This window comes from Dendrobium catenatum, unplaced genomic scaffold, assembly GCF_001605985.2.
Source record: "Dendrobium catenatum unplaced genomic scaffold, ASM160598v2 fragScaff_scaffold_85, whole genome shotgun sequence".
Classification (NCBI taxonomy): Eukaryota; Viridiplantae; Streptophyta; class Magnoliopsida; order Asparagales; family Orchidaceae; genus Dendrobium; species Dendrobium catenatum.
The window spans coordinates 453,150-480,498 of NW_021318547.1; the positions used below are offsets into that span (position 1 = coordinate 453,150).

Sequence of the window (27,349 nt, forward strand, 5' to 3'; positions counted from 1 at the left end):
ATATACATCAATATATTTTACTATTTATTTATCCAAAATATCATTTACATTAGCCAAGAAATCACTACAATAACTAATTTATCACAAGATCTTGCTTACAAAAGACTAAAAAAAATTTGATGATCTCTATCAATCTCACTCCAACTGATCCTGACCTTTTTCGTTACCTGAAATTAATAAAATCCACATAATGAGCTCAAAAGCCCAGCAGTAATCAAAAACTCACTAAAGCTTTCAATGCAATGACTAAAGAATCAATATGAAATGTTCAGTTTAATATAATCAATAACAATCAATATAGTTATTGACCATATATTATTATTAAAACTCATAATGATCAATAATGAAAACAAAGAATCATTACAATGAATCTAAAAATTAATAATTTATATTCATAAATCACTAAAAGAATCTATATTATCTATTCATATGCATCATATATTTATTTATCAATGATATTAATGTATCTGTCAATGTCATTAGTGCTATCAATGTATGCATGTATTAATATATGATTTAACAATGCAGCGTATCATACTTTAACATGATGTTTTCACCATCTTTTACCCCAATTGATTCTCAGTTGATTCTCAATCATATCAATTCTGTTCAATAGAAAAAAAAATTATGTAATAATCAAAATCATTGAAAATTAAAATGAGATTTAAGTTGCTTGCAACAAATTTAAGAAATCTCTAAATAAAATTGATAAATAAAAAAGCCCTATATAAACTTCTCTCTCTTCTTCTATATGCACAGCACAAAAATTTATATTTTTCATGGATTATTACAATCCACCCACCTTATTAAGAATTTGAGCACAAAATTAATATCAAGAAAATACATAAAATTAAAACTCAAATTGAATCGAAACAAATCACGAATCAAAACTCATCAAACTCAATCAGTTATATGCATAAATGACAAATCTATACTACCCAACTTCTACCCCACTCATAAATTAATTCTTAAATTTCTGGTTACAATATAATTCTTCCAACAACCGCTTCGATATCAATTTATAACTCCACAAAATCAAATTTGAAAGAATTATTTATTTTATCATCTTAGTAATCAACAAGAGCTTATATAACTCATCACAATAATAAACATATATCCAGTAAAAATAACTAACAATTACATATCTCAAAATATTACATAATATTCATTCTCTCCAAATCAATATACAATATAGTTAGGAAATCAGTACAATCAATAATTTATCACAAGCTCATGACTACAAAAGAATAAAATAAATACAAAACAAAATCTAAAGAAAATTTGATGATCTCTTCAATCTCACTCCAGCTGGTCATATCCCCTTCGATGGCCTAAAATCATTAAAATCATATCAATTATCACTTATCCAATTAATCAATTATCATATTCAATTAAGTAAATCAATAAAAAGTTGTCACTCTCTGTCTATCGGTGTAATCGATCTTCTATTACAGACTATAATCAGGAAAACACCACAAATCATATTTAAAGGAAAGCCCGTCGGCCACCCTCTTGCACAGAATATTATGTTTTAATAGCAAACACATTTTATAATATTAACAATCAGTCTTTCTTGCTTATGCAAATGCCACAATCAAAATACAGGAAGAAATAATCAATTTTGTTCAATACAAAAAAGCTATAAAATAATCAAAATCATTGAAAACTAAAATGAGATTTGAGTTACTTATAACAAATAGAAAAAATCTCTGAACAAAATTAACATATGAAAAAGCCCCGAACAACCTTCTCCTTCTATCTCTTCCCTCACTCTTCTTCAACAAGGCACAATGTTGAAATTTAGATTTTTCATTTCAAAAAAAACTATATTATTACAAGGTATTATTATGCTAAGTGGATTATGTCTTATCATATCCCACAAAAATAAGCAATACTCCTTTAAGGATGGATGAGGAAACTGATCAAATTTTTTGGAAAAGATTCAATTGCTTGACATCAAAGGGATGTCATATTTGTTAACTTGTGTTATGTTTTACTTATTGCATTGCACAAAATATGCTTAGAGTTTACTTAATCAATCTTCCACTAAGAATCATGTGAAGATACAATCACTCAATCAGGGGAAAATATTTATAATGAAAAATGCAATTATTAAAGTCAATTAAATTGCATGATGGAGGGTATTTCCACTAGCTTTCTTATTAACAAAAAATAACAGTTTAAATCACTAAATTATTAATGCAATTTAAATTCACTAAATAATTAATGCAAACATTAGCTACCAATTCTACCAAAAAAAATTATAACAAAAAATAACGGTTCAAAATCATTAAAAGATAAAAATGAACAATGAGAATAAGTTAGAACTCTCAAATCTCGAATCAATGAAAAAAAATAAACAATAGATCACCTGGAATGACGACAAGCGACGGAGAGGTTGAGAGCTGCGATTTTGTAGAAAGAGTGAGATCTAGGATGAGGAGGAAGCAGTGGGATGAAATAGAGCTTTAATCGACGAATTTTCGGTGGAAAACTTTGATGGTATTTAAGTAAAGTTTACGTGAAAAAATCCGCCCGCAAAGCCTCATAGCAAAAAAAGCACCGAGGGAATACTCGTTGAAAATTTTTCGCCTTCATTTCCAATCGAATTGCCGGCAACTCATCCGCCAGTGAATGCCAACCGCCAACGTATGACAAGCTAGAAATATCATCAGAGAATCTAGCGGAAAGTTTTGTCGGTATTTCCCTCGGTATTGACCATTTTCATGTAGTGTTTTCCACCTTTTACCATGGAATTCATTTTATATAGCTTATGTTTATTATATAGTATCAACACAGTTTTCTAATCACATGAAGGACATCATTTATAACTTATAACAAATACTGGTGAATCATTTTAACTGAGTTAAAGCCTATTGGATTTTTCCTTTCCAAACTTTCTACATAAAAAAGCATATTAAAACTCATTGAAATTGATGGATGTGAATCAATGAAAGAACCACCACTTATATCTTATGTCATGCTGCAATTTATAATGGACTGTATTTATTTTAATCTTACGTAAATGGCTGACCTTTAACGTTTTTAAAATCTAAGTAGGAAACTTTGGGAAGAATTGAAAAAGAAACGCCAAGAGCTGTACAAAAAAAAAAGAATATTTTGTAAACATTTTATCTGATATCCTCCTTCTGGGAATGACAACATGAAAGCAAATTCTCCATATTCAGAAGCTGGTTTGGCTAATGAATTAAAGTCAAGTCAGATATTGGGAAAAAAAAACGGTCAAAATTCAAACTTGGCTGCTACAGCCAGAAGATTTCTTCCATCTGAGATCCACCTTATTTCTGTACAAATAAAAATAAAAACAAAGTCCTTCACTGAAATAATTATAACCAGAAAGGATAGATACAATTCTGCAAGCCTATATATTCAAGAGGCTAAACTACTGACAAAGAACCACCAGAGAAGGCAAATGGGTCTCCCTAAACCCTCCTTGGCTTTGATGCTGCTTCTATGTGGTTAGTTTCATTCTCTTTCAATTATCTTAGCATAAATTTATAACACTAACTAATTTTTTTTTTTTTTATGTAAGGGATGATTCTGCTTAGTGATCTTCAAGAAATAAAGGGGGCCGTTGCTTGTCCTCAATACTGTCTTGATGTGGATTATATGACTTGTGCTTCTTCTGGAGATGAAAAACTAGCTGCTAGATGCAACTGTTGCCTTGCTCCAAAGGGATGCACCCTTCACCTTGTTGATGGCCAAAATGTTTATTGTGCTTGATGTGTTCTTAATCTGATTAAGAAAATAGTTGTGATCTTTCTAAGGCTTCGTTTGGGGCGACTTTCTTTCTGCTTCTTTAAGCAGCTTTTTATTATAAAAATTTTAATTTTTTACTAAAAAGCTGTTTTATGAAGCAGTAAGAAAGCTGTACCAAACAAAACCTAAGTCTTCAGTGTTATAAATAAGTGAGCTGATTATGCGCAAGCTCGGTCTATATGGTTTATTCAACTGTTGTTTGAATATCTATGTAAGGCCGTGAAAGAAAATAAAAAATAAAATTATCAGAAAATTTGTTAAGGGATCAATTGATTGCTTGTTCAAGTTAGAAAATAAGTTTTTTTAATTTGTAAATGTATTAGATTTGAATGTTTTATCATATGATCATCTTGATGTGGTTAAAGGTAATGAATTTTGGTTAAAGCCAACGAAGTTTTTGTTTTAGATTTCGTTTGAGACAGCTTCCTTAATGCTTTCTAAAGTAATTTTTAGTTCCAAAATTTTTTGTGTTGAAAAGCTTTTTTAGAAAACAGTCCCAAATGAAGCAGAAAAAAAGTCATTCCAAACGAAGTTATTTTAATTTTAATTTTGTATTAAAAAGTTATTTTAAGAAGCAGAAAGAAAATCATTCCAAACGAAGCCTTAATTTCATGTTAGATTTTCTTAAAATATTATATTGATATAAAAATATCTATCAATTAGTTGGCGTTTATCTATTTTTTTAAGACAACCGCAAAAGCAATCTCTTTAAAGAGATTTTTTATTACGTCCGGTGTCCTGACGTAGCTCTACATTCGGACGCCAATAACATGTCGCCACGTGCTCTTAATCTTTACTGCACGGCCCGACGACCCGACCCGGACCGGAACCCGGTATTGCTATGTTCGCGTATTGCTAGGTATTGCTCGGTATTGATAGATATTGCTTGGCAATAATGAGAAATACCACTTTGTCAAAACCAATACCTAGCAATACCGAGTAATACCTAGCAATATCGGGTAATACCTAGCAAAACCGGGATATTGCTCGGTATTGCTAGGTATTGGTCTTGATAGAATGGTATTTCTCGTTATTGCCGAGCAATATCGAGCAATACCTAACAATACTCCTGTTTGCACAAATCAGCATATACTTAGCAATCCCGGGTCATATCGTCGGGCCGCGCGGTAAAGAGTAAGAGCACGTAGCAACATTTTACTGGCGTCCGAACGTAGAGCTACGTCAGGACACCGGACCTAATAAAAATTCCTTTAAATGATGGGTAAAAAATGACTTGGCCGTGCATAATCTTAGGGTTGAAATAGAAAATTTAGAAGAAAATTAAGAATTTTGAATGAATATATTTATTGGAAACCGAATTTTTAAAATGCGCATTCTACTAACTACTAAGAAAAGAAAAATATTTAACATGTGCAATTGCTCACCCTAAACTTTTCCAAAGACAACTTGTGTTTGACTTGTCAAAGAACTTAAAAATAGTTTATGCATTTGTTAACTAAGAATTTTTTGGGTCAATTCCTTATCAAATCAAACACAAACAAATCTTCATTAAGATATATATTAACCATTGAATATGTACATATAAACTATTGAAAATAATGAAAATTTTCAACTAAGATGTACTTGTTGTAAATTAAAATGTCACCGTTATTAATGAGTTTGACCCTCTCTTTTTTTTAATAATAAAAAAATTCTTATGAGTTTGTGAAATCCTTCCATTGATTAATATGCTTATTTGTGTTCGCTTATATTTGTGAACAAGTAAAATAGTAACGTACTGAATACAAACAACGAAATATCATGCGTTGACGATTACGAACCTATCACGTTACATGCAATGAAATAAAAATTAAAAAAAAAAATTTAATAAACTGAAAAAAAAAATGTACTTAAAAATTACCTACTACTATCTCTCGATCATTATTGTCCAACTATGATATCACAATCACTATAGTCTGACTATGATCTCTAGACTATTGTTGCACAATCTCTTGACAATCATTATCCAAATATAGTTTGTCAATCAATGTTGTCAAACTATTATCACCTTGTTACAATCTCTCAGCCGTTGTCACATGATTACAGTCTCCCAATCATCATCGGGTTATGGTGGTCAATAGACTGTAGTCGGGCGAAGGTGGTTAGGAGATATTAGTAGACCATCATCATCCGACAACCAACGCCCTACTACGATCTCTCAACCATTGTCATCCAACTATGATCTCCTAATCATCGTCGTCCAAATATAGCCTCCCAAAGATTTTTGCATGGTCTGTTGTCCCATAATCTAACAACAATTTGTCCACCACCATTATCACATTATTATCATCTGACTATAATCTTTCAGCAATAGTAAATTAGATTATGATCCTCCGATCAGTATTACCATATTATAGTCTCTCAAACATTGTTGCACTACTAATATCTCTCAATCTTCATCACTTGATTGCAATCTCTTGACCACCATCGCAAGATTATGGCCTCCCAATTGTCGTCCTCTGACTATGACCGCCTAATCATTGTTGCCTAACTACAGTCACTCAACCACTACCACCTCATTACGATCTTTTGACGGTTGTCATTTGATTAGTGTCCAACAATCATCACCAAACTACCATTACTCAACACCAACATCAATGCCAACAAACTTTTTCGTCTGGCACGCCAATAATGTCAACTCATGACATCACCAATAAACCTAAAAAGTGCCATCAACACCAACTCAACTTCTAACATCAAAACATATGAGTTCTCAAATCCATACCCTCTGTGACTAAAACAAAAGCTCCTGAATACTAACTAACGATTAGCTACATACATTTCTGTTAGTGTTTTTGTGATCTAACTTAATGTAGTTTTATCTTTTCTATATATAAAAAAAAAATTATATATAGAGTGAAACAGTGATCACGCAGGGTGCAGGATTGCCGCGCATGAAACACGAGGCCGAGTCGCAGGCCGGTCACGTTGGAGGTAGTCACATAGAGATGGGCAAGCATACAAGGATTTGTTGGTTTCATACTGGTGTTCCAGGAGATCTAGGAAGCTCTGAGCAGGCAGCATATAGGGCGTGAGCAGGCGTGTGAGGCGAGAGCGGTGCAGGGCACAGAAGAACGCGGTGCAGGGCACGAGCATGCCTTGTTGTAGCAAGAGCATGGGCAGATCATGGACTGTATACGAGCGATCGAACCGGGGCACAGGTGTTGGACACGCGGTTTGCTCGTGGGTTGGGCTTCGGGTTGTAGAGGGACCTACGTCATGTGGACTTCAAGCGGCACATGAATAGAGGCTGCTCTTGGACGGGTTCGAACGGGTCCTTCGTGCAGATTCATGTGAACAAAAGGGAAAGGGTCCGGGTGCTAGGCTCGGGCAAGCAGGAGGCAGGCTACACATGTAAAGGGCATTGATCGGTCGGTCGAATTGAGCAAGAAAATATTAAGAAGAGGCGAATAATATTTCTTCTTATTTTCCAAGGAATTTAATCAGGTGGAGTAGAAGCACCTACTGCTCCAAATAATGTCAATAAAAAGATTTGAGATAGACAAATTTACATACGAGAAAATTTTTATTTTTTGGAAAATAAAGCTAAATGCGTTGTTAGTCCATCCGGGGTTGTCAGAGGCAATATTCAAAGATGGATTTATGGCATTGACAGATCACATAAAGGCAAGGAAAATGCAATTAAAGTCTCACAGCACTATATTGCTCTCCCTTAGTTATGAAGTGTTATGTGAGGTTGCTGAGGAAGAAACAGCCATCGAGGTATGACAAAAACTAGAATCCATCTATCTGAAAAGGTCTCTTACAAATAGATTGTTCTAAAAAAAGATGCTTTATACACTCCAAATGGAAGAATTGAAGGATATTCGAAAGCAAATGGATGACTTCAATAAGATAATTCTTGATCTCAAGAATATTAGCATGTGATTGATGAGGAAGATCAAGGCATCATCTTGCTTAGCTCGCTGCCAAAAGCCTATGAACACATTGTTGATACAATGTTGTATGAGAAGCACTTTGACGATGACTGAGGTAAATTCAATATTGATGTCAAAGGAGATTCAACAGAAATGAGAGATTGAGGAGGAGAAGAATGGTGATATGTTGCAGGTTAGGGCTTTCATTTGTGTCTCTATAAATAGATGCAAAGAGAATGCAATACAGGAGGCATACCAATAAATATATTCCATGCTTTAATCCTGGTAAGCTCTCCCCTCTCCCTCTCTCCAATTTCTCCTCAAGAATCCTAACAATTTTACCATTTTAGCCTATTCTAAGAATTACTTTCTCCATCACCTTTCTTTTAATGACAGTGAGTAATACAATATATTTCGGCCTTTTTTAAAAAATTCAGCCGAATCCCTCACATACTAAAAAGAGTTACGTAAATACAAAAATTAAATAAAAAAAGTGAAATATGTAGCTTTCTTTTTTTACAACATGCACAAATCACACAATGTAATTTCCTTCACAAAATTCACCTTCGCTCGAATTTTCTTACTAAAAACAACCCTAGCATTCACTCATAGTACAATTCTACACCTCCACACAATCAAACAACCCAATTCTGGTAGGCTGATCCGCCACCCACAAGTCACAGAAGTAATGATTAAATTAGGAATGTAGATATTCATTGTGCTCTTTTGTAAGAAATTTTTTTAAACATTTTATAATATGTAATTCACTGCTCTTTTGTACTTTCACTTTTGTTGTCATTTTCATGTGTTTTTATTGTCCTTTTATTACGCTTTTACTTTTGCTGCCCCTTTGATGCATTTTTACTTTGTGAGCAGTGAAATGTTGCCATAAAAAATAAAATGACCTAAAAAAACGAATCCAATTAAATCTCCAGGTGTCCACTACACTTGTCAAAATTTAATTGGAGTTCGGACGTAGAGCTAACTCCGGACTTCCGGAGCTCTAAGTCCGGACTCCAAACCAAATAATTTTCCAAAATCTCCAGCCTATTATGCTCAGTTCATATTATTTTCTGCTGATAGTCATATAGAATTATCAAGTAGAGAACTACTTAGAGCAGTTTTTTAACGGTTTTATTTTCCAATAAACTACCATAGTAGTTTATTATCATTTTTCAAAAATTTATAATGCCCATAGCAGTTTTTTAAAAAATATTTTTCCTGCAACAATCCTAAAATTTTTTTAACTTTCAGCGACTCCAAAGGAATCCTAAATTTGAATTTCCGTTAGTATTCCAACTACAATTCAAATTCCACTGTATCCTACAATAATTAATTTATCTATATCAAATCAGCACAATGAGGAGTCGTTCATTGCCTTTACAATGAGCTCCAAGTTTAGCAGTAATATGTGAAGTATGCCAAAAACACTTAAAGCTTGAGTTCTGCACCTTAGGTTAGTCTTCCTTCTTCCTAGCAGCGTATGGATACCGCTGATATATGAAAATACTGCTCATAACAAGTGGCAATGCAGCAAGGCAATAAAGAGATGGTGATTTGCTGTCGAAAATAAATTGCAGTAGCGCGGTAACTAAGAGTGCGGAGACTATAACAAAACCCTGCATAGTTGCAGAAAAAATATATTAGCAGAAGCCTCTGAGAGTACGAAGAAGAAGAAGAAGAAGCAAGAAAATGTCATCTGCTTTCCTTCCGCACACCACCGGCATGTGCTGTTACAAGCCCCACAAGAATTCCTCCGACAGCATTGAAGATTACTGGAACCTGAAGAATAGATTTTAGGAGATTGTGTTGGGAGTTTAGCCATTAATTTGACAAAATATCGATGGTTGCAGCAGAAGATGAATTAGCTAGTGGATTGATGACAAAAGATTTTGTTTCTATTTCTAATGTTCTATATCCTTGTACAACTTGAGTAGGTGAAACTTCTGGTTTTTTAATGGAAAACTTTCATAGATCGGTTTTTCTTTAATAGCTTCATTATCATTGAATTTCCAAAAGGCAATTTCCAGCATCTAAGGCTTCCTTTTGGATGTCTTTGTGCCTCGTAAAACTGCTTTAGAGAAACTAATTTTTTAAAACTGAGGTAGAAAGTAACTTTCTAGAGAGCAATAAAAAAGTTGTGGACAAATAGAAATAGTGGTTACAGTCTGAAAAGCTAAGCAATAAAAAAATTATCTCAATTAAAGCCTAAATGTCAAAATCAATTGCTTAATTTAAAAGATTGCTTAAAGAAATTTTTTATTTATAAAACTTCCCTGATAACTGAGACCATGTAAACACGACAAAAGATCAATTCTTACAGAGAACAATTCCTTATAAAATTCAAAAACAAATGAGAATGGATAAACGGTAGAAATAAGGTTCTGGGATGAATGAATGTCTGAGTGTGTAGTCTCGTCCATGAATCTGAATTCTGGTATATGGCTCGAAAAAGGACTTATGGCTTTTTAAAAAGTGCTTATGATTTTAATCCATTAAATTACTGATATTCAAATGATCCAATAAATTAAGTAAAACCAATAGTATTTTGTGCTGCCATGTTTAGCTGAACTTATAAGATACTAGAATTCCCAGAGATAGAGAGAGTGTTGCCAGTATCTCATCACCAAGAATTTCACTAGAGAATAGATTATGCACCAAAGCTAGTTCTAAGGACCCGTATAGACCAAAATAATTGAATGACATCAGACTAATGAATTAGAGTAGGTGAAAATTATGTGATCTCCTTCAGAAGAGAGGGCTGAGAAAAAAAGAGCTATTGGAAGTTTCATTAAGGTAATGTTACACAGGCGTCAATTTTAAGCACTATATACTCAAATAAACTACACAATTAGTAATAAGGGATGTTAGAAAATTACCAAAGTCCATGGTGTCCATCCATAAAAGAATCCATGCTTTTTTATAGCCACCCCATCTGGAGACTTGTACAAACTTGCTAACAAACACAGACTTCCAACCACTGACATTTCTATAGTCATCAAATATGACGTGTGCTTCTTGACCTGGGAAAGAAGATGCGACCATAGTGTAATAAAATAACTGGCCAGAAAGCATTTTCACCAGATCAAAGATTAAGGTTTTGTTTGGGACGACTTTTTTTACTGCTTCTTAAAGCAGCTTTCTTGTAAAAAAAAATATTTTTTGTACTAGAAAGCTGTTTTAAGAAGCAGTAAAAAAGTCGTCCCAAATGAAGCCTAAAGCAAGTCTAACCTGAGAAGCCCATTGGCACAAAGAAGATGCCAATCCAGATAACACTGAAGCAACCATAACTGGAACTATTCCATAAAATAAAACCTGATCAGCGTTTTTGTCACCAGAACCTTTGGTAGATCCCTCCCCCACACTTAGAAGAATAGCAGCAATGATTAATAAGCTAAGGGCTCCAACTTGTTGAACTGACTGTTTTTGCCTGCAAACACAAAAAAGCACACACAATGAAACGAAAGAAAATAACAACTATTAACATTCATAGCTTTTTAATGCAGCTCAATCAGCCTTTTCATGGCAATTGTACACATGATGAGAATTGCAATTCGCATCATTATTAACCAAGATAGATGAATAATGTGCTTCTAAATGATGATCACAGTAAAAAGTAATTTAAAATACGATATGTACTCTAAGGAATGCAGGGGCACTGAGATGGGGAACCTTAGTTCTTCTGCTCCACTATGATTTCTATTGGCATCATATTAGTTATCACTCGACACTAAATACAATGAAAATTTAGCAAGAGCGCAGGGAAAAAAAGGCTTAGATATCATGTCATCCGGGGACTTCCAATTTCCGTAAATTACTCAAAAAGTACTATATTGTTTGCAACTAGGAACTGTTAGCGCATCTCTATTTCAGATTTTTACCCATACAACAGTCACAACCAATCAAAAGTATTGTTGCGGGCTAGAATATACGCGGCGGTAGAGTTTGCAAATTTACGTCTGAGCGTTGTTCGAATATTCAGCACAAAAACATAAAAGAAAGTGAACACCAGGATTTTTATATGGAAAATCCTAAAAAGGGGAAAAACCACGGGGCCACGCCCAGTTGAAAAGTTCCACTAGTGTTGCGTAAATTACAAGAAGCTGATTCGTCTCACAAGTTAGGACAATAAGATTACACTAAGTTTCTCCTGAATTAAAACAAAGTTATGCAAAATCCCGGACTTCCCGAATATCCGGCAGAATTCCAGCGTATTCAGGGCGGGGGTCGAGGAGGAGCTGATTCTCCTCTTCTTCTCTTCTTCTGGCTTCTCTCTCTTCTCACTTGAGTCCCCTCTTATGAGGAATGAGGGCTCTATTTATAGTTTTCTGGAGTGGCATAGCCCGTAAATAGGTGTGAGATCAGGGGCAAATAGAGAGTGGCCGAATGGACGGCTGATATTGAATCCTTCGATCGTGCACCGTTCGTTGGACATTTGAGGGCCTTAGTGACGTCGGAATCCGGCGATCTTGGGCTCGTTGGATTCGTCTCGTCGAGCCGTTCGATTTGAGTATAAGTTCGTTAAAATCGGAGACCGTTTGGTAACTCAAATTGTGGTTTGAACCTTCCAACAGCGCTTCGGGTCCTTGATTTGGACCCATTTGGGCTCGGATTGGGTTGAATTTGGTGTAATTGGGTTCGTAATTCCGAGACGCTCAGTTTGACTATAAGCTCGCTGAAATCGGAGTTCGGGAGCTCCCAGATTTAATTTTTGAAGTTTCCGGGTTGGTTTTTGCCTCGAGATTTGTGCCCGATCAAGATAATTTCATGATGACGTATCAAGTATAATGAAAAATATCAAATCTCCAAGGTCCAGTGGAAACTTTTAAACTCTGTTGGTTATAGTTACGGTTCCATTTATAAGAAAATCAACAAATATACTCCAAAGTTATTAACAGATTCCCCGGTCTAGGTGAGCAAGCAGAGGTGGCAAAATTTATAACATTTCAAGCTCCTTCAAGATAAGCACTTGATGTTGGAAGCAAGAGATTCTTCGTCAATGCACTCCCACTGTTATTTAATATGTTTGTCGATCTTCCTATGACCTGCATATTATCCTAGTCAGTTTTCAGTTTTATATGAGGCATAAACCACCCTTTCGTCCATTTATATACCCTTAAAACACTCCATTTGAAAAAAGATTGCAAATTATTATGAACATTACTGCATAAAAATAGACTATTAACTTGACCTTAGGCTAATGAGTAATGCTATTATATCTCATAACAAATCATTATAAAGAAAAAAAAATATAAGATTATGCGTAGGTACCCTAAAATGAGATACGTAAAAATTGCAGTGAAGAACAGTTTGGTCTGGTTGAGAATAGAGAAAGTCAGAGAATCCAGGTTCTTGTAGGAAATCTGCAAGAGGCTATTCTGCAATGCATAGACAGCTGCTGGAAGGCCTGATGCAGTCAATGAGCCCATTAAAGTCCACTGATTGAATAACTTCTTCAAGCTACCTTCCTTTGCAAGGAGAATCAATGCACAAAAGACCTAAGAGGAATGAAGAACAGCATGGGAAAGACAGCAGCATCAATACTTTAAAGAGAGAAAACAAGAATATATAATTGAGCCATATGGATCTGTTTGTCATCACCTTTGTTACTTCGCATGCCAAAACAGCTGATGTAACAATAACTTCTTTCCTGCATTCACATTATTAAATGCTTGATGAAATCAGTTAGCAGATCAGCAGGATCATAAAACTTGTTGAGGGAATTGCAATTGCTCACCCTCTTGTTGAGGCAACTAGAAAGTTTCCTTGGTGGCCACAGTAAGATAATACAAGATTTAATGGTTCACACTTCAAAAGGCACTATGTAACAAAAAAATAATTCAAGATTCCAAAATCAATGATGTCAATAAGATCGTTCTGTGGTCAACATTTAATTTGGAATGGATATCCGCTGACTTTCAAAATGATTTTGGATAGAATTCAAACCCCACTATAGGCTTTCACTAGCTTAGGTTTGGATTTGAGGCGGTTGCACTTCTATCCATTTCTATCGGTTTGGCGTAATTAAGGAGCTCAGATAAATTCATTCAGTGGATTTTATGGTACTAGAACTGCATGTAGCAAACTTGTGATGAAGAAAAAAGGATTATTGAGGTCAAATTGAGGGATTTCCATTGCATATTATATATCCCTATGCCTCTCATTACTACCTGAATAACATAAGGTTTTTGTAGGAAACCATCAAGGAATAACACGTGGGTAACTTAATTGGCATGCATTTGGCCAATACAGTGCTTATTTTAACACCAACAAATAAAAGCAACCCTATGAAGAAGACTCCAAATCCTTGAATATATTTTCTTGAATCCTCTGAGCAATTCATGACAATGCATTGCAAAATGCATCTTAGTGCACCCGCAAAACCCATCAAAACTGGTTAACTACTTAACTTCACTAACAATTTCCTATTATCATCCATGCAATTATTCAGTCTACTTAAATATGCTTGTTTACAACATAAATCATTCTTCTATAAACTTATCCATTTCGACAAATTGGAATTACATGTGTTATCAACATTTCCTACAACAATAATGTACATCCATATTCGCTAAGATCAGGTTAATCGTATCACTGTGAGAACATGAATCGAATTCAAGAAGTCTTTGATTGAGAATGGGCTTGAATTATCTAAAACTCAAAACTTGCAATATCAAAAGTTGCCTAAAGACTCAAGTCGCCTAGAACTAGATTTAAATAAGCCACCCCGTCCCTTAGTACTAGTAGCTGGATTTTTCTGAATAATTCATAAAATCTCCATTAGTAGAGGCTATTTGCCCAAAAGAACTCTTATCCAAAGTGCTCGTTAGTTGACTAGAAGTGTCTCTCGTCACAATAACTCATCAAAGGTAACCACCCTTATTTCTAACTCGCTCAGAATTCAGTTGATTAAAAGTAGACCTCAGGATGAACATGTCCTCAGCACAACTAGCTAAAACGACTTCAATCTACACATTCTCCAACAACAACAACAACAACATCAAGCCTTTATCCCACTACCTGGGGTCGGCTACATGAATCCTTTTTCTCCATTGTGTCCTATTAAATAACACAATTTCTTAAAGGATTCATGTCATTATTGTTCGACAAGTTTTACGCTGGCTGTCGACTACCTAACGCAACCCTCCACTTTTCTCATCTAGGACTTGGGACCTGGCAACGGCATATAAAAATTATATTGTTTAGTCAATTTTATAACTATTATCTTGACCATCGCCTACAAATAGATGGTCACTAGCACAGGCATATAAAAATCAGACAAGAAAATTATCTCTTTAATTTGTTTCTCTCTAGCTCGGTTTAACTTTTTCTTTCTGCTCGAAGGTGTTCGGCTGGGTTGGCTTCCCTGTAAATCAATTCTTTAAAAGATTTATTGGGACCAATGCTGCTCAAATTAACTGAATTTATGCATAATCAAAACAAGCTTAGTCACATATCAATTACCCTGTCGGATGACTCTTTTAACAAACACTGGCATAAGACTAAATAAATCAAAAAGTGATAAAAAAAAAAGAATTAGGATGGGAAATTTTGAAAGGATAGAACAGCACCCGACAAATCGTTTGGAGAAAAGCGGCTGCGCACCGTACTGCAGCGTGAGGAGCAAAAGATAGATCCAAACCCTCGCACTAATTCGGTCCTTGCGCTGATCCACCGGAATAGCAGGAGCCATTGCCGGTTGAAAGGAGTCCCCCGCCTCTCGCGGCCGTATTATTCGAAATTTCGCCTGTTTTATTCAGTTTAGGTTACAGGGAGCCGAGATAACCTAAGCGGAGTCAATAGGACTGGGATGGGCGGATGGCGCATGCTTTTTTCGAAGTATATATATATATATATTGTGATGACCCAGCCGTTGTTACTTCATAAAGAGAGTTTGGTGCCGTAATTAATCGCTCGATAGAATCTAACGTGGTCATTTACTAGCATGGGGCCCTGACTTACTTTACCACATTGAAGAGGTGAGATTTTAGTAAGGGGATTCGAACATGGGATAGAAGGTTAACAAGTAATCACAACTGTACTCGCCCACCAACCACCTTAAGTCTCGATGGATTCGATTCTTAATTTGGCTCGCGCCAAAGCTACTCAAGTAAGCCAGCCACATTCTATTATTGAAATAGAATTTAAAATAATTTGATTTATTTCAAAATCAGCTCAATATAAATTTATTTAATTATTCAAATATTATACTTGTCTAAAAATAAATCTAATAATTTTAAAATATATGATACTAAAAATTTTATCATAATTGTACACCCATGTATTATTGGTCTCATTGGGCTTAGTAGGGCAAATTTATGGAAGGCCAACTAGTTATGAAGGAATGTTGCTATCAAATCACAAAGTCAAAATCACCAATGCTATTTAATAAGTGTATTCAAGCTAAGGGCATCAAAATTAATCAATCAAACTTGCCAAGAATATTTAGCCTAAGCGTAGGCCAAGCAAAATCACTGAAGCTACTCATTAGAAACTTGGCAAGCCATGGTTGTGACGCCCTGAGATTTGAAATGAAAGAATTTCATTTTTTTTTCCTTCTTTATAATCATATTACATTAAATATCCCTGCCATCACTCGCTCCTCTCATTCATGTTGCTTAGTTAGGAAGGATATGAAAAGAAGAAGGGGAGGGCAAGAGAAGGAAGATGAGAGAGAGAGAGAGAGAGAGAGAGAGAGAGAGAGAGAAGTGTTAAGTGAAATTTATATTTATTTTTATTATGTTAAATTCTAGTAAAGATTTGTGTTTTAGTTAAAGTTATGCAGAAATATCTTAGGAAAAAAAAAAATGTGAAGTTAAGAACCAAAGCCACATTGCCAAAACTATACACTTGTTTGAGCATAGTTTTTCTAGAAATCTCTAAAAAGAGATGAGAGGGTAGTTACTCAGTGCTACGCTGTGTAGGCAAGCAAAGATCACAAACAAATAATAAATAAAAAAATATTTTGCTTTGTTCATGCCCTTTAGGTCCTAAGAATATCACATTTCTATAGATTTTACACTCGACCTTCCTAGAACCTCTAGGGAATATGATCACATATTATTTTTTGTTAATCATTCCTCCAAACATATCTAAAAAATTTCCTTATTCAATATCCAGCAATACATTATTATATAGGAAGGCTATTCTTCAAAGAGATAGACTTCATATACTTCCTTTTGCAATAATTTTTTATAGAGATGTTAAATTTGTATCATGTTTTTTTTTTTTTAAATTATGGAATGACACAACATAAAAATTTCTTCACCACGTCACTCTTAGGCTAATGGACATATTGAGGTGGTAAACATGACATTAGGAAACCTCTTAAGATGTTTTGGGGCTAAGAGTAGGGGTGTCAATTTCGGGTCACGGGTCGGGTTCGGGTCGAACCCGAAACTGACCCGGCACTATTCAGGTCAACCCGAACCCGACCCGTTTTTAAAAATGGGTCAGTTTTCCTGACCCGAACCCGACTCGCTTCGGGTCCGGGTCAACCCAACACGACCCGAATGACCCGTTTCCAACCAGAAAATGGCTAATTTTCGGGTAAAAAATGGGTCAATTTCCTCTTTTCGGGTCAATCTCGGGTTGCCGGGTCAAAATCGGATTTTCGGGTCAAAATCGGGTCACTTTCGGGTCAAAGGGTTAACCGGAACCCGACCCGATTTTTGAAACGGGTCGCAATGCTGAACTCGAACCCGACCCGTTTCGGGTTCGGGTTGACCCTAACCCGAAATTTTCGGGTCGGGTTTTCGAATCGTGTCAAATATTGACACCCCTAGCTAAGAGCTTAGTAAATTGAGATACACCTTACTGTAGCTGATTTTGCATATAACAATGTTATTTTAATGACCACAAATAAAAAATATTCTAAAATAATCTATGGCAAGAACCAATTAAATCAATTGAGATTGCTATCATAACTTCACATGAATTTTCAAATTTAGCATTTACTTTTGCAAAAGATTTTCAAAGCTTTCATGATAATGCTAAGCAATAATTATAAATATTTGATGTAAAATATACTTCAAGGAATAAAAATAAATTTTTAAATAATATAATATTGAATATCATGAGCTAATTAGAATATGATCTGAGAGCTATCCATCTATAAATTTTAAAAAATCATAAGCTAGAGCTATTTGAGATTATTGAAAAACCATGCATAAATGCATTTATTCTTGAATTGCCAAAAGATGTGTTTATTAGCCCTATTTTTAATATAGAGGATTTGATATTACATAAGAGAGTTAGCAAACCTTCAAATATGTAAAAATGATTAGGAGGATAAAACTAGCAGTTATAAATACTACCCAACATTTCTTCTTTAAAGTGGATCATATTACTATAGATGAAGTGTCTATAAATCAAATTTTTATTGCGTCCTCCCACCTAACGTAGAGATACGTCCTGCCACCGCCAAAAAACTCGGTTTTTGCTCGGTATTGCTAGGTATTATTTGATAATAACGAGGAATATCATCATGTGAAGACCAATACCGAGTTATACCGAGCTGTACTGAGCAATACTGAGCAATACAAAAAAATACCGAGTTCTTTCTAGGAAAAACTAGGTATTTTTTTGTATTGCTCGGTATAGCTCGGTATAACTCGATATTGGTCTTCACATGATGATATTCCTCGTTATTGTTTGGTATTGCTCGGTATTTGCTCGGTATTTCTCATTTTTTAGCGCGAATTTAGCTCTGGGAGGACGTATCTCTATGTCAGGTGGGAGGACGCAATAAAAATTCCTATAAATCACCAATAATATGATCACTTCTTTGAAGTGGTCATATTATCAAGATGGAGACCACATGTTGCGATGCTAACTATATAACTTATGGACAATTAGATTGATTTTTGCTTTTCACATAAGGGTTTTTTAAGATCCAGGGGAATTGATGTAGTAGAAGGTGCCAATAAAAGAAGAGGTAAACCAACAACTAGAGCTCAAAACAAGAAGATTGTTTCATAACAAAATTGACAGGCTCTTATTTATATATATTTTAGTGTTATGTGTTGTTTAAAGACCCATGCATTTACAATATTAAGTTTGAATATTTATAATTTTGAGAAAAAAATTAAAATTTGAAGTTTGAATGCTTGAATTTATTAAATTTTGTTGCGGGCTAGAATGCGCGGCGCTAGAGTGTAGAAATTCACATCCGAGCGTTGCACGAATATTCAGCACACAAACAAAAAAGAAAATGAACACCAGGATTTTTACATGGAAAACTCAGAAGAGGGAAAAAACCACGGGGCCACGCCCAGTTGAAAAAGTTTCACTAGTGTTTTTGTAAATTACAATAAACTAATTTGTCCCACAAATCGAGACGATCAGATTACAACTTGAAGCAAATTTACAAAGTTTTTCAGAATCCCGTCGTTTCCCGAAAATCCGGCAGAGTTCCGGCGTATTCAGGCGGCGGGAAGAGCTCCGACGGTGGTCGAGGAGGAGAGGATTCTCCTTTTCCCCTTTCTCTTCTTATTCCCTTCTTCTTCTCTCTCTTCACTTGAGTCTCCTCTGTGAAGAATGAGGGCTCTATTTATAGTTTTTTGGAGTGGCATGACTTGTAAATAGGTGTGAGATCATGGGCGAATAGGGAGTGGTCGAATGGACGGCCGATATTGAACCCTTTGATAGTGCACCGTTCGTTGGATATTTGGAGGCCTTAATGATGTCGTAATTCGGCGATCTTGGGCTCGTTGGATTCGTCTCGTCCAGCCATCCGATTCAAGTATAAGTTCGTTAAAATAGGAGACTGTTTGGTAACTCAAATTGCGGTTTGAACCTTCCAACAGCGCTTCGGGTCATTGATTAGGACCCATTTGGGCTTGGATCAGGTCGAATTTGGTGTCGTTGGGTTCGTATTTCCGAGACGCTCAGTTTGACTATAAGCTCACTGAGATCGGAGTTCGAATGCTCTTGATTTTAATTTTTGAAGTTTCAAGTTAGATTTTGCCTCGAGATTCATGCTTGATCAAGATAATTTTTTGAGAATACATCAAATTTATAATTTAAAATTTCAAAGATATGAGAGAAATGTTTTGTAAAATTCATAAAAAATAATTATGTGCTAGTTAAAATCATTAAATAACCATTTTACGTGTAAAAGTGGTTGGCCGCCACTTGTTAGATTGGTGATTACACATGTATAACCACCCCCTCATTCTCATCCACCTAGTCGGTCTTCCCCTTCCCTACAATGCATTTCTCGGGTATCACCGCCAAATCTTCACCGTTATCGTTCTATTTCCATCATCTAATATTGTCATATGATTAAGAACATCTAACATTTCAATTGGACTTTAATTATCCATCTATAAACATCTGGCTTATATAATTCCTATAATGAAATTAGATAATTATTCTTAGTATTATAAACTAATATATTTTAATTATGCGAAGAAATTGTTATTATATTTATAATTATATAATTGATCATTGAAATTGAGCCATGCCTCATATTTTTTCCATATTTAAAATGGGCGGCCAACAACTGATGATAGTGACAGTGGCGGGTAGCGGGTGGTGGTGGTAGCCGGCGGCAGGTGGTGGTGAGTGGAGGGTGGCAGCGGAGGCCGCCGGTGGTGGTGGTGGTCGATGCCAACAGTGGTGGCCAGACTCCGGCGGTGATGGTAGCCTGAGGCAGGTGGTAATCGGCGGAGGTCAAGCGAGCTTTCATTCTCCCTCAAAATTATACGAGTTTCTTTTAAAAAAAATGGAATAGTTTACATTACATTTACTTTACTTTGAATTTCTTTTTTATCCAAAGTATTCCAATCAAACATAAAAAAATTTAAAACTCATACATTTAAAATGCTTTACCTCTAAAATATTCCAATCAAATAGCCCCTTGAATATAAGAATTATTTTTAATATTTTATAACATATAAGAATTATTTTTAATATTTTATAACATATATTTGAATAATTTATGAAATGGGAGCAGCATTAGGGTCTGGTGCGTGCTATATTGTAAAGGCGGGGTTTGGAATGACTTTCCTCCTGCTTATTGAAGCAGCAAAAAAGGCCTTCCCAAAGGAAGTCAAAATCTTTAAAATTATCCGATAAAGATAGGGAAATGCATTAACATTGTTTTTGCTGATTTTTTCCCTGCTAGTTCAAAAGGGTTACAGAGTTGACGTACAGAGGGAAACTAAGCTGCCGCCCTTCCGTTCAAAGAATGGAAGAAAGGATAGGACTCAAGCGCCCGCGCCCTATCGTCGGAGACGACGAAGTCGAAAATCCTCCGTAAGATCTTCTCCCTACTTCTTCAACTGTTTACTCGCTCCATGAGTTGAAAAAGGAGGGTTTTGGCGAATGTTTTCCCTTAATGTTGCTATTGCTAATTAATATAGGCAGCAGAGGAAACCGAGGTTCCCTAAAGGAAAGAAATTGAAGGTGGAAGGCCGTCTGGATGTCGCAGATGGATTCGATGGGGATTCGAATGTCCAGATTGGCCCTAATTTCGCGGCGAAGGAGCGAGCCAAGCGCCGGATTGAGAGAAAGGAGACGGATCTATTCGGAAGAACGGCCGACTTTACAGATTTCGAAGTTCAGTACGAGGTATATTTTTGTTTTTCAGTCTCCCTATTTTTATCAGCGCCTAAGTTACCTCACTCAAATTTCTGCATTAGCTGTAATTTTTGGCCCAGATTTCGTTGTTTTTGTTGAAAGATCGATTCCTTAAGGTTTGTTCTGTTGCTTTTTTTCAATGAAGAAACTTCTCCTGGACATTGGTTTCCTCCACTGTAGTTGTCTGTGGGATGAAAGAGAGGTGCTGAACGGGATGTGGTGAAAAATCACGTTCTGAAGCACTTTCTTAGTGAAACATCCGACAAATGCTTTTTGTGCTATTATCATAGAATAAGGTAGATTTCTTCTTATAAAATCCCACAATCATACATTTAAGCAAACTCCCGGATTGCCCAATTTTTGTCAAATTTGTTTTGCATCTAGAGGATAACAAAAATCATTTGAGTCTTTGAGAGAATCCGATGAACACATGAAGAAATAAAAGAGTATTACTTTTTGTTGATTGAATGCGTAAAAAAAAAGATTATTATCGAGGTTTGGCTTAGATGGAAGTTATTGTATAATTAGAAACAAAGAATTAATGTGACCTTTACATTGTCATTTTATGGCTACAGCCACTCCCAAAATTTCAATGTGTAATCGTCTCTAAACTGCTGGCAAGGTGAACTGATCCAGAGTCATAGTTCATTCCTTTTTCATGATCTATATGATTTTATGAATGCCCACACGATGTATTTCTATGGGGAAAAAGTGGGGTTGAGATCTGCATAGATGGACATGGGATAAGAAGGCACACTCTATCGAGGTGATTCGATTGGTAAGGTAGGGGTAGAGTTAAAGGTCATTTAGAACATAGGTTTTTTTTGTGAAGAAAGGTTGGGTGGATAGATTTTGTATATAAAGATTGATAGTTGGAGGGAATGACAATGAGTTTTAGAATAGAAATAAGAAAAATGATGAGGTGTGGGAAAGGAAAGATATGAATATGGAGTTACGAAGAGAGGGAGAAGCATTCTAAGAATGTGGAGGATGGAGACCAAAATATCTGACAAAGTTATAGATGATTGGTGGGGTTGGGAATATAAATGATAAGGAGAAATAGATATCAACTTCTATGAAGTTTTTTGGGGTGTAGAGGATGATGACTAAAAGAAAGAGAACGAGGTATGGCTATAATGTAGATATGGATTCAGAGTTATGAGAGAGGGAGGTAGAAACATTCTAAGAGTGTGGAGGATGACAACAAAAAGATTACTAAAAAGTTAATAGATAATCATTGGACTTTGGAATAGGAAAGATAATCATGAATAGATATTGACTGACTTGAAAGTTTGTTGGGTTTGGGGAAGGGGGAATGGGGAAGGAGGAAGGGGGAAAGGGCAGGGGGAGTGATGGGGATGTGGTGGGCCTGGTGGCAAAGATTCTATCATTCTAGGGTTGGTGGAAAGGTGATGGATATGTTATGGTTGATGGAAGCCTAAGATAGCGGTGACTATAGGTATAATGTTCATATTTTGGGCTGAAACTTCTTTGTTATGTTTGGGCTTGTTTTCTTTGGTTGGGAAAGTTGTGTAAACTTTGGGATGCTAATGAATTATTAGAGGTGATTTTTGTAGGTGAAAAGTTATGAATTTCTTACATTGCCTGATCATAATAGGTGGACAATAGGTGTTATGATTTTGCAAGGGTTGTCTGGACTAATTTTGTGAGAGTTCGAAGTGATTTAAGGCCTTGGGAAGGTGGAAGGGATGTAGAAGAGCAAGTCAAAAAAGAATAAAGAGGGAGGTATGCTAGAATTTACAAATTTTAACCCCGTTCGATTCACAAATCAATCTGAAAGTTGATAGCATATAACCATCTCTAACATGCATGATTTTGCAAGCAAGCAAAAGTTCTATTTTTTGATTAAATTATGGGGTATATATAATACATGAATTGTAGTATAGGAGGTGGGAGATACACATGGAAACAATTAGAATTTCCCTTGCAAAAAAATATTTTTACAAGATTCAAGTGTCCCCATTTTGGTTCCCTCAAATTTATAAGATTTAATATAAATCGTGATTATAGATAAGGATCCTTAGCTTGTGCTGATTAAAAAGCTTAACAAATAATAAAAACATTTAAAATCTCCCTCCAAAATTAAGCATACTCTCTTGATTAAAAAAAAAAATCTTATTTGTGATTTAATGAAAGGCCTCCTTGCTTGTCCGACCTCAACCATTGTCCTCTTAATGAACACTACTCTCTAGACTTTAAAGTGTTGCATTAAAGTAAGAGGGTTACTGCTGGTCATGTTTGTGTAGGTGTAGCATCTATAGCTTTAGGCACATCATTTGGTATAGTATCTATGGCTATTGGGATAGTTGATAATGATAACAATTGTGAAAGTTGACCAATATATCCTACAAGTGGGTTAGATTGCCAATCCTACTACTTTATAAATTCTTCAGATGATAATATGCTAGCTGCATTGAAAATAGGATTAGAAAACATGTTCATAGGCAAGCTTAGAGAGTAATCTTCATGTTTAATGGCTCTCTGTATTTTGTAGCATTTTGGTGTTTGTCTTATGGTGGGAGTGATTGCGAGATAAAGTATAAACACTATTGATTTACTTACATGATAAATATTAACCATTGTGTACTTGTCATCATTTGTATGAAATTGTGTAGCACATATCAGTGAAGACTATGAAAATATTGCGCTAAAGATTAGTCAATAAAATGCAATAAGTGGTACCTCAGATCAACCATGTTTGGGGGTCTTAAAAATATATCTATATTATTATGCAACTTAATGTAATTATTGGAGTACATCGGATTGGATAAGGTAACCTCAGGTGATCTTTAAGATATGCTTAATGTCTAAGACCATTACAGGTTGGTGTGTTTCAGTTGTCAATCATATATTATCCTTCACAGAGAGGATAAACTCATCAAGTAGTTAATTAGAAATAATGTCGAAGCACAATATGCATGTATTCTTCATAAGGCAAATGTTTGGCATCCTTCTTGGGGAGGCTATGCTTTTCAAAAAGAGCCTTAAGAGATGCATCATTAGAATCCAATCATAATCTAATGGACTGGTCAAAATAGATGTGCCAGAATAAATATCTAAGATGGGCGATCTGTTAAGAATATTAAAATATGTGTTTTAACTTTTAAACGAGTTGCATGTCCTTAAAACAGGATAACTCAAATTCATTATGAGGGGTAGGACGTAAAACAAATGATCTTGAAGCAGTATGTTTATATGACACTTAACATGCAATGGCACATCCTCCTTCTCCAAAAGGAAATACTATTTAGAAAATTCATTTTTTGTTATTTTAACTTGGAAATTTTAGTGAAGTCAGTTGAAGAATCAATTATCATTTTTTCTTTGGTTGAAAATAGGTTTTTATTTGGGATGAGAAACATGAGATATAAGCATGGGTCTGTTTTCCCTTATGGGTTGGAGTGGGTCTATGTTGCACGGATACGCCTATCTACAATGCATGCTGTATCAGACACGTGTCGGATATGGATACGCCTCCAATACGACACATATACATGTCGGATACGGTTTTGCCATGTCCAATTAAAATATTATTTAAATTTGATTCGACACGTACCGGATACGTGTGTCATATCCGCTCGATATCCCTATTCATTTATGCGGCTTAAACATTTTGGTGACTTGAGCATTGAAGTTCGTTTTCTTTGTTCTTCGTTTTCTTAATCGTAGGCTCGATACCAGAACTCGGTACTGCTCAGTACTTGGTACCGCTTAGTACTGGAACTCGTACCGCTTAGTACTGGAACTCGGTACTGGAACTCGATACTGCTCGGTACAGAGGGGTACTGAATGGTACCAAGCAGTATCGTGAAGGTAGAGAAAACTTTAAAGCAGTACCGAGCAGGTCGAACCCCGCCAGGGGGCAGCTCCCTCTTGGACCCCCCGGCATAGGCGCAACATATCTACACTTTCAATTAAAAATTTTCATGTTTCAAATTCGTGTGGATTAATTTGTGTCGATCCTTCGTTGGATAACGAGCTCAAATTCATGTTTCATTTCAGATATTACGCTTTGATTATTTTCTTAATTTTTAGGTATGATTTATATATTATAATGCTGTATCCGCACCGTATCCGTACCCTGTATTTTTAAGAATTGACATGTCCCGTATCCGTGTCGCCGTATCTGTATCGGTGCAACATAGGAGTGGGTGTATTTTGAGTGTTTACTTTTATGTTTAAGGACATGTACTATCATTATCTTTGGACATAACATTCTGTTAGACCGGTCCAGCCGGTTCACACGAGACCGGCCCAATGAATGAAAGCGGAGGGTTCTGCCTCCTGCATACCACGAAAACCGTCAGGAGCAAAAACGACTGTTTCAGAAGGATTTTGAATGGTGTTTATGTGGAAAATTAAATGTTAGAGATTTCCTTTTGAATTTTATGCATTAAATAGTTTGTTTTCCTAGGGTTAGGGCATCTTGAATTTGGCTGAAATTGAGATCTCATAAGATTTCTTTGGGCTCTAGCGGCGTCTAGAGATTTGAGAGAGATCGATCCTCCTCTTGAATAAAGGATCAATTGTATCTTGTTATTTTCTTAAGTAGTTTGTTTTCTTGCAATAAAATTAATATTTTTTTTTCATTAAAGTTTGGTACAGTTTTCTTGTTGTTTTCCTGAAATTGATAGGATTTACTTGAAATATTCAAGTGTTTCCCGTCAAATTGGTATCAGAGCAGATTTTGGGATTATCATGGGCTGATTTTCTGAAATTTCAGCTGCAATTTTTTGTTATCGGAAGACGGTTTCTTACTGAATTCTGAATCAAGATCCATAATTTTTTAATGGCGGCCTAGAAGGTAGACACTTTGGAGGAACGCTTTGAAGGGGAGATGAGTCAAATAAAAGCCACGGTGGAAGATTGAATCTCCTATGTAGAAGACAATATTTTGTCCGTGGAAGACAGTTTTCGATCTTCATGCGATGGTGAAGAAGTTATTGGAAAATCAATTTCAAACGGCGGCATCAGATGTCAAAGGACCCATAGGAAGAACTACGAATTCTAATTTTCGTAGGAGGGATGATGAGGTGGAAATCATGGAGGAAAGAGGTGGAAGGTATGGAGGGAGGCATGGGTATGAGGGGCATGAATCATGGAGTGCTGGTTGGGGAAGAAAAGAAGAAGAATATGAAAGAAAGGGTGCTGATTTTGAAGAAAAGAGGGGAGAAAGAAAAGAGGGGTTTGTTTATGAATGGAGGTGGGAAGATCGGGAGACTTGGGGAGAGCCAAGCACTTGGGAAAGGAGAAATTATGAAGGAATAAGGGGAAATGAGGGAGATCAGAAGGTGAGGAAGCTGAAGATGCCCATTTTTGAAGGGGAGGATGCACATGGGTGTATATACAAGGTGGAGAGGTATTTTGCCTTCAATGGGTTGATGAAGGAGGAGAAGTTGACAACAACAGACTTATGTCTGGAGGGGAAGACGTTGTCGTGGTACTAGTGGAATGAACATATGAGACACATACAGAGCTAGAGAGAGTTTAAGGATTGTTTATTAGAATGTTTCCAAACCGACAGGGGAGGAGATTTTTATGAGCAGTTCTTTGCACTTGTGCAAGACGGATCAGTGGCAGACTACCGTGAGTGGTTTGAGCATTTGGCCAGTAGGGTGGAGCGATTCTCAGAGACTGCATTGGAGGGGAACTTCATGAAGGGGATCAAATCAGAGATCAAAGCTGCTGTGAAGGTCAAGGCCTCATGACTTGGGAGAGGCCATGAAGTTGGCATAATTAGTGGAGAATCAGAGGAATCAAAAGAGGGGAGCTAGGAGCAGCAATTCAGGAGTCTCTCACAGGATGACGACCACCCTTCTAACATCAAGGGGCCTGCATCAAGCAACATTAATGAGACTCCTAGGAGGAATGCAACAGGAGGAGGAAGTGTGGGGAACTTTAAAAGATTGATGGAGAGGGAGATGCAGGAGAAGAGAGTGAAAGGACTATGCTTAAGATGTGATTAGAAGTATACTCCAGGGCACAAGCGTAGGGTTCGAACTCTTTAAGCTCTCATTGTCTTTGATGACGAGAAAGTTGAGGAGGGAGGTGAGAGTATGGGAGAGAGAGAGAGAGAGATGTTAGGA

The 27,349-nt window shown here is 36.0% G+C and overlaps 3 protein-coding genes across 5 annotated transcripts in view; 2 read left to right on the top strand and 1 right to left on the bottom strand.

Moving 5' to 3' along the window:
* The first annotated feature begins 3,361 nt into the window (after positions 1–3,361).
* LOC110094241 (proteinase inhibitor PSI-1.2) lies at positions 3,362–4,039 on the top strand. The gene is made up of 2 exons (XM_020819425.2): positions 3,362–3,479; positions 3,554–4,039. Exons 1-2 carry the CDS (start codon positions 3,434–3,436, stop codon positions 3,742–3,744), a joined length of 237 nt encoding a protein of 78 aa, XP_020675084.1. The 5' UTR covers positions 3,362–3,433; the 3' UTR covers positions 3,745–4,039.
* Positions 4,040–8,900: 4,861 nt separating this feature from the next.
* LOC110094238 (UDP-N-acetylglucosamine transporter ROCK1) lies at positions 8,901–15,473 on the bottom strand. The gene is made up of 7 exons (XM_020819422.2): positions 15,230–15,473; positions 13,260–13,308; positions 12,930–13,156; positions 10,890–11,088; positions 10,538–10,681; positions 9,366–9,440; positions 8,901–9,277 (listed from the first exon to the last, which is right to left on the bottom strand). The coding sequence occupies exons 1-7, from the start codon at positions 15,349–15,351 to the stop codon at positions 9,116–9,118; spliced, it is 978 nt and encodes a 325-aa protein (XP_020675081.1). The 5' UTR covers positions 15,352–15,473; the 3' UTR covers positions 8,901–9,115.
* Positions 15,474–20,711: 5,238 nt separating this feature from the next.
* Positions 20,712–27,349, top strand: part of LOC110094230 (CD2 antigen cytoplasmic tail-binding protein 2 homolog) — a 38,656-nt gene continuing 32,018 nt past the window's right edge. The window contains exons 1-2 of one of the 3 annotated variants that reach the window (XM_020819410.2): positions 20,712–20,918; positions 21,026–21,233. In XM_020819410.2, the coding sequence (XP_020675069.1) occupies positions 20,851–20,918; positions 21,026–21,233 (276 nt within the window). In that variant the 5' untranslated portion in view covers positions 20,712–20,850. The remainder of the gene's footprint in view (positions 20,919–21,025; positions 21,234–27,349) is intronic. The other 2 variants (XM_020819411.2, XM_020819409.2) reach the window with 2 other exon arrangements.

Coding starts and splice junctions, on each gene's coding strand:
- LOC110094238 (XM_020819422.2), bottom strand. CDS start 15,351: ATGGCTCCTGCTATTCCGGTGGATCAGCGCAAGGACCGAATTAGTGCG. Junction 10,682..10,889: donor TGTGCCAATGGGCTTCTCAG/GTTAGACTTGCT, acceptor CTTCTTTCCCAG/GTCAAGAAGCACACGTCATA. Junction 9,441..10,537: donor GATGGACACCATGGACTTTG/GTAATTTTCTAA, acceptor TCTATTCTTCAG/GTTCCAGTAATCTTCAATGC.
- LOC110094241 (XM_020819425.2), top strand. CDS start 3,434: ATGGGTCTCCCTAAACCCTCCTTGGCTTTGATGCTGCTTCTATGTG. Junction 3,480..3,553: donor TTTGATGCTGCTTCTATGTG/GTTAGTTTCATT, acceptor TTTTTATGTAAG/GGATGATTCTGCTTAGTGAT.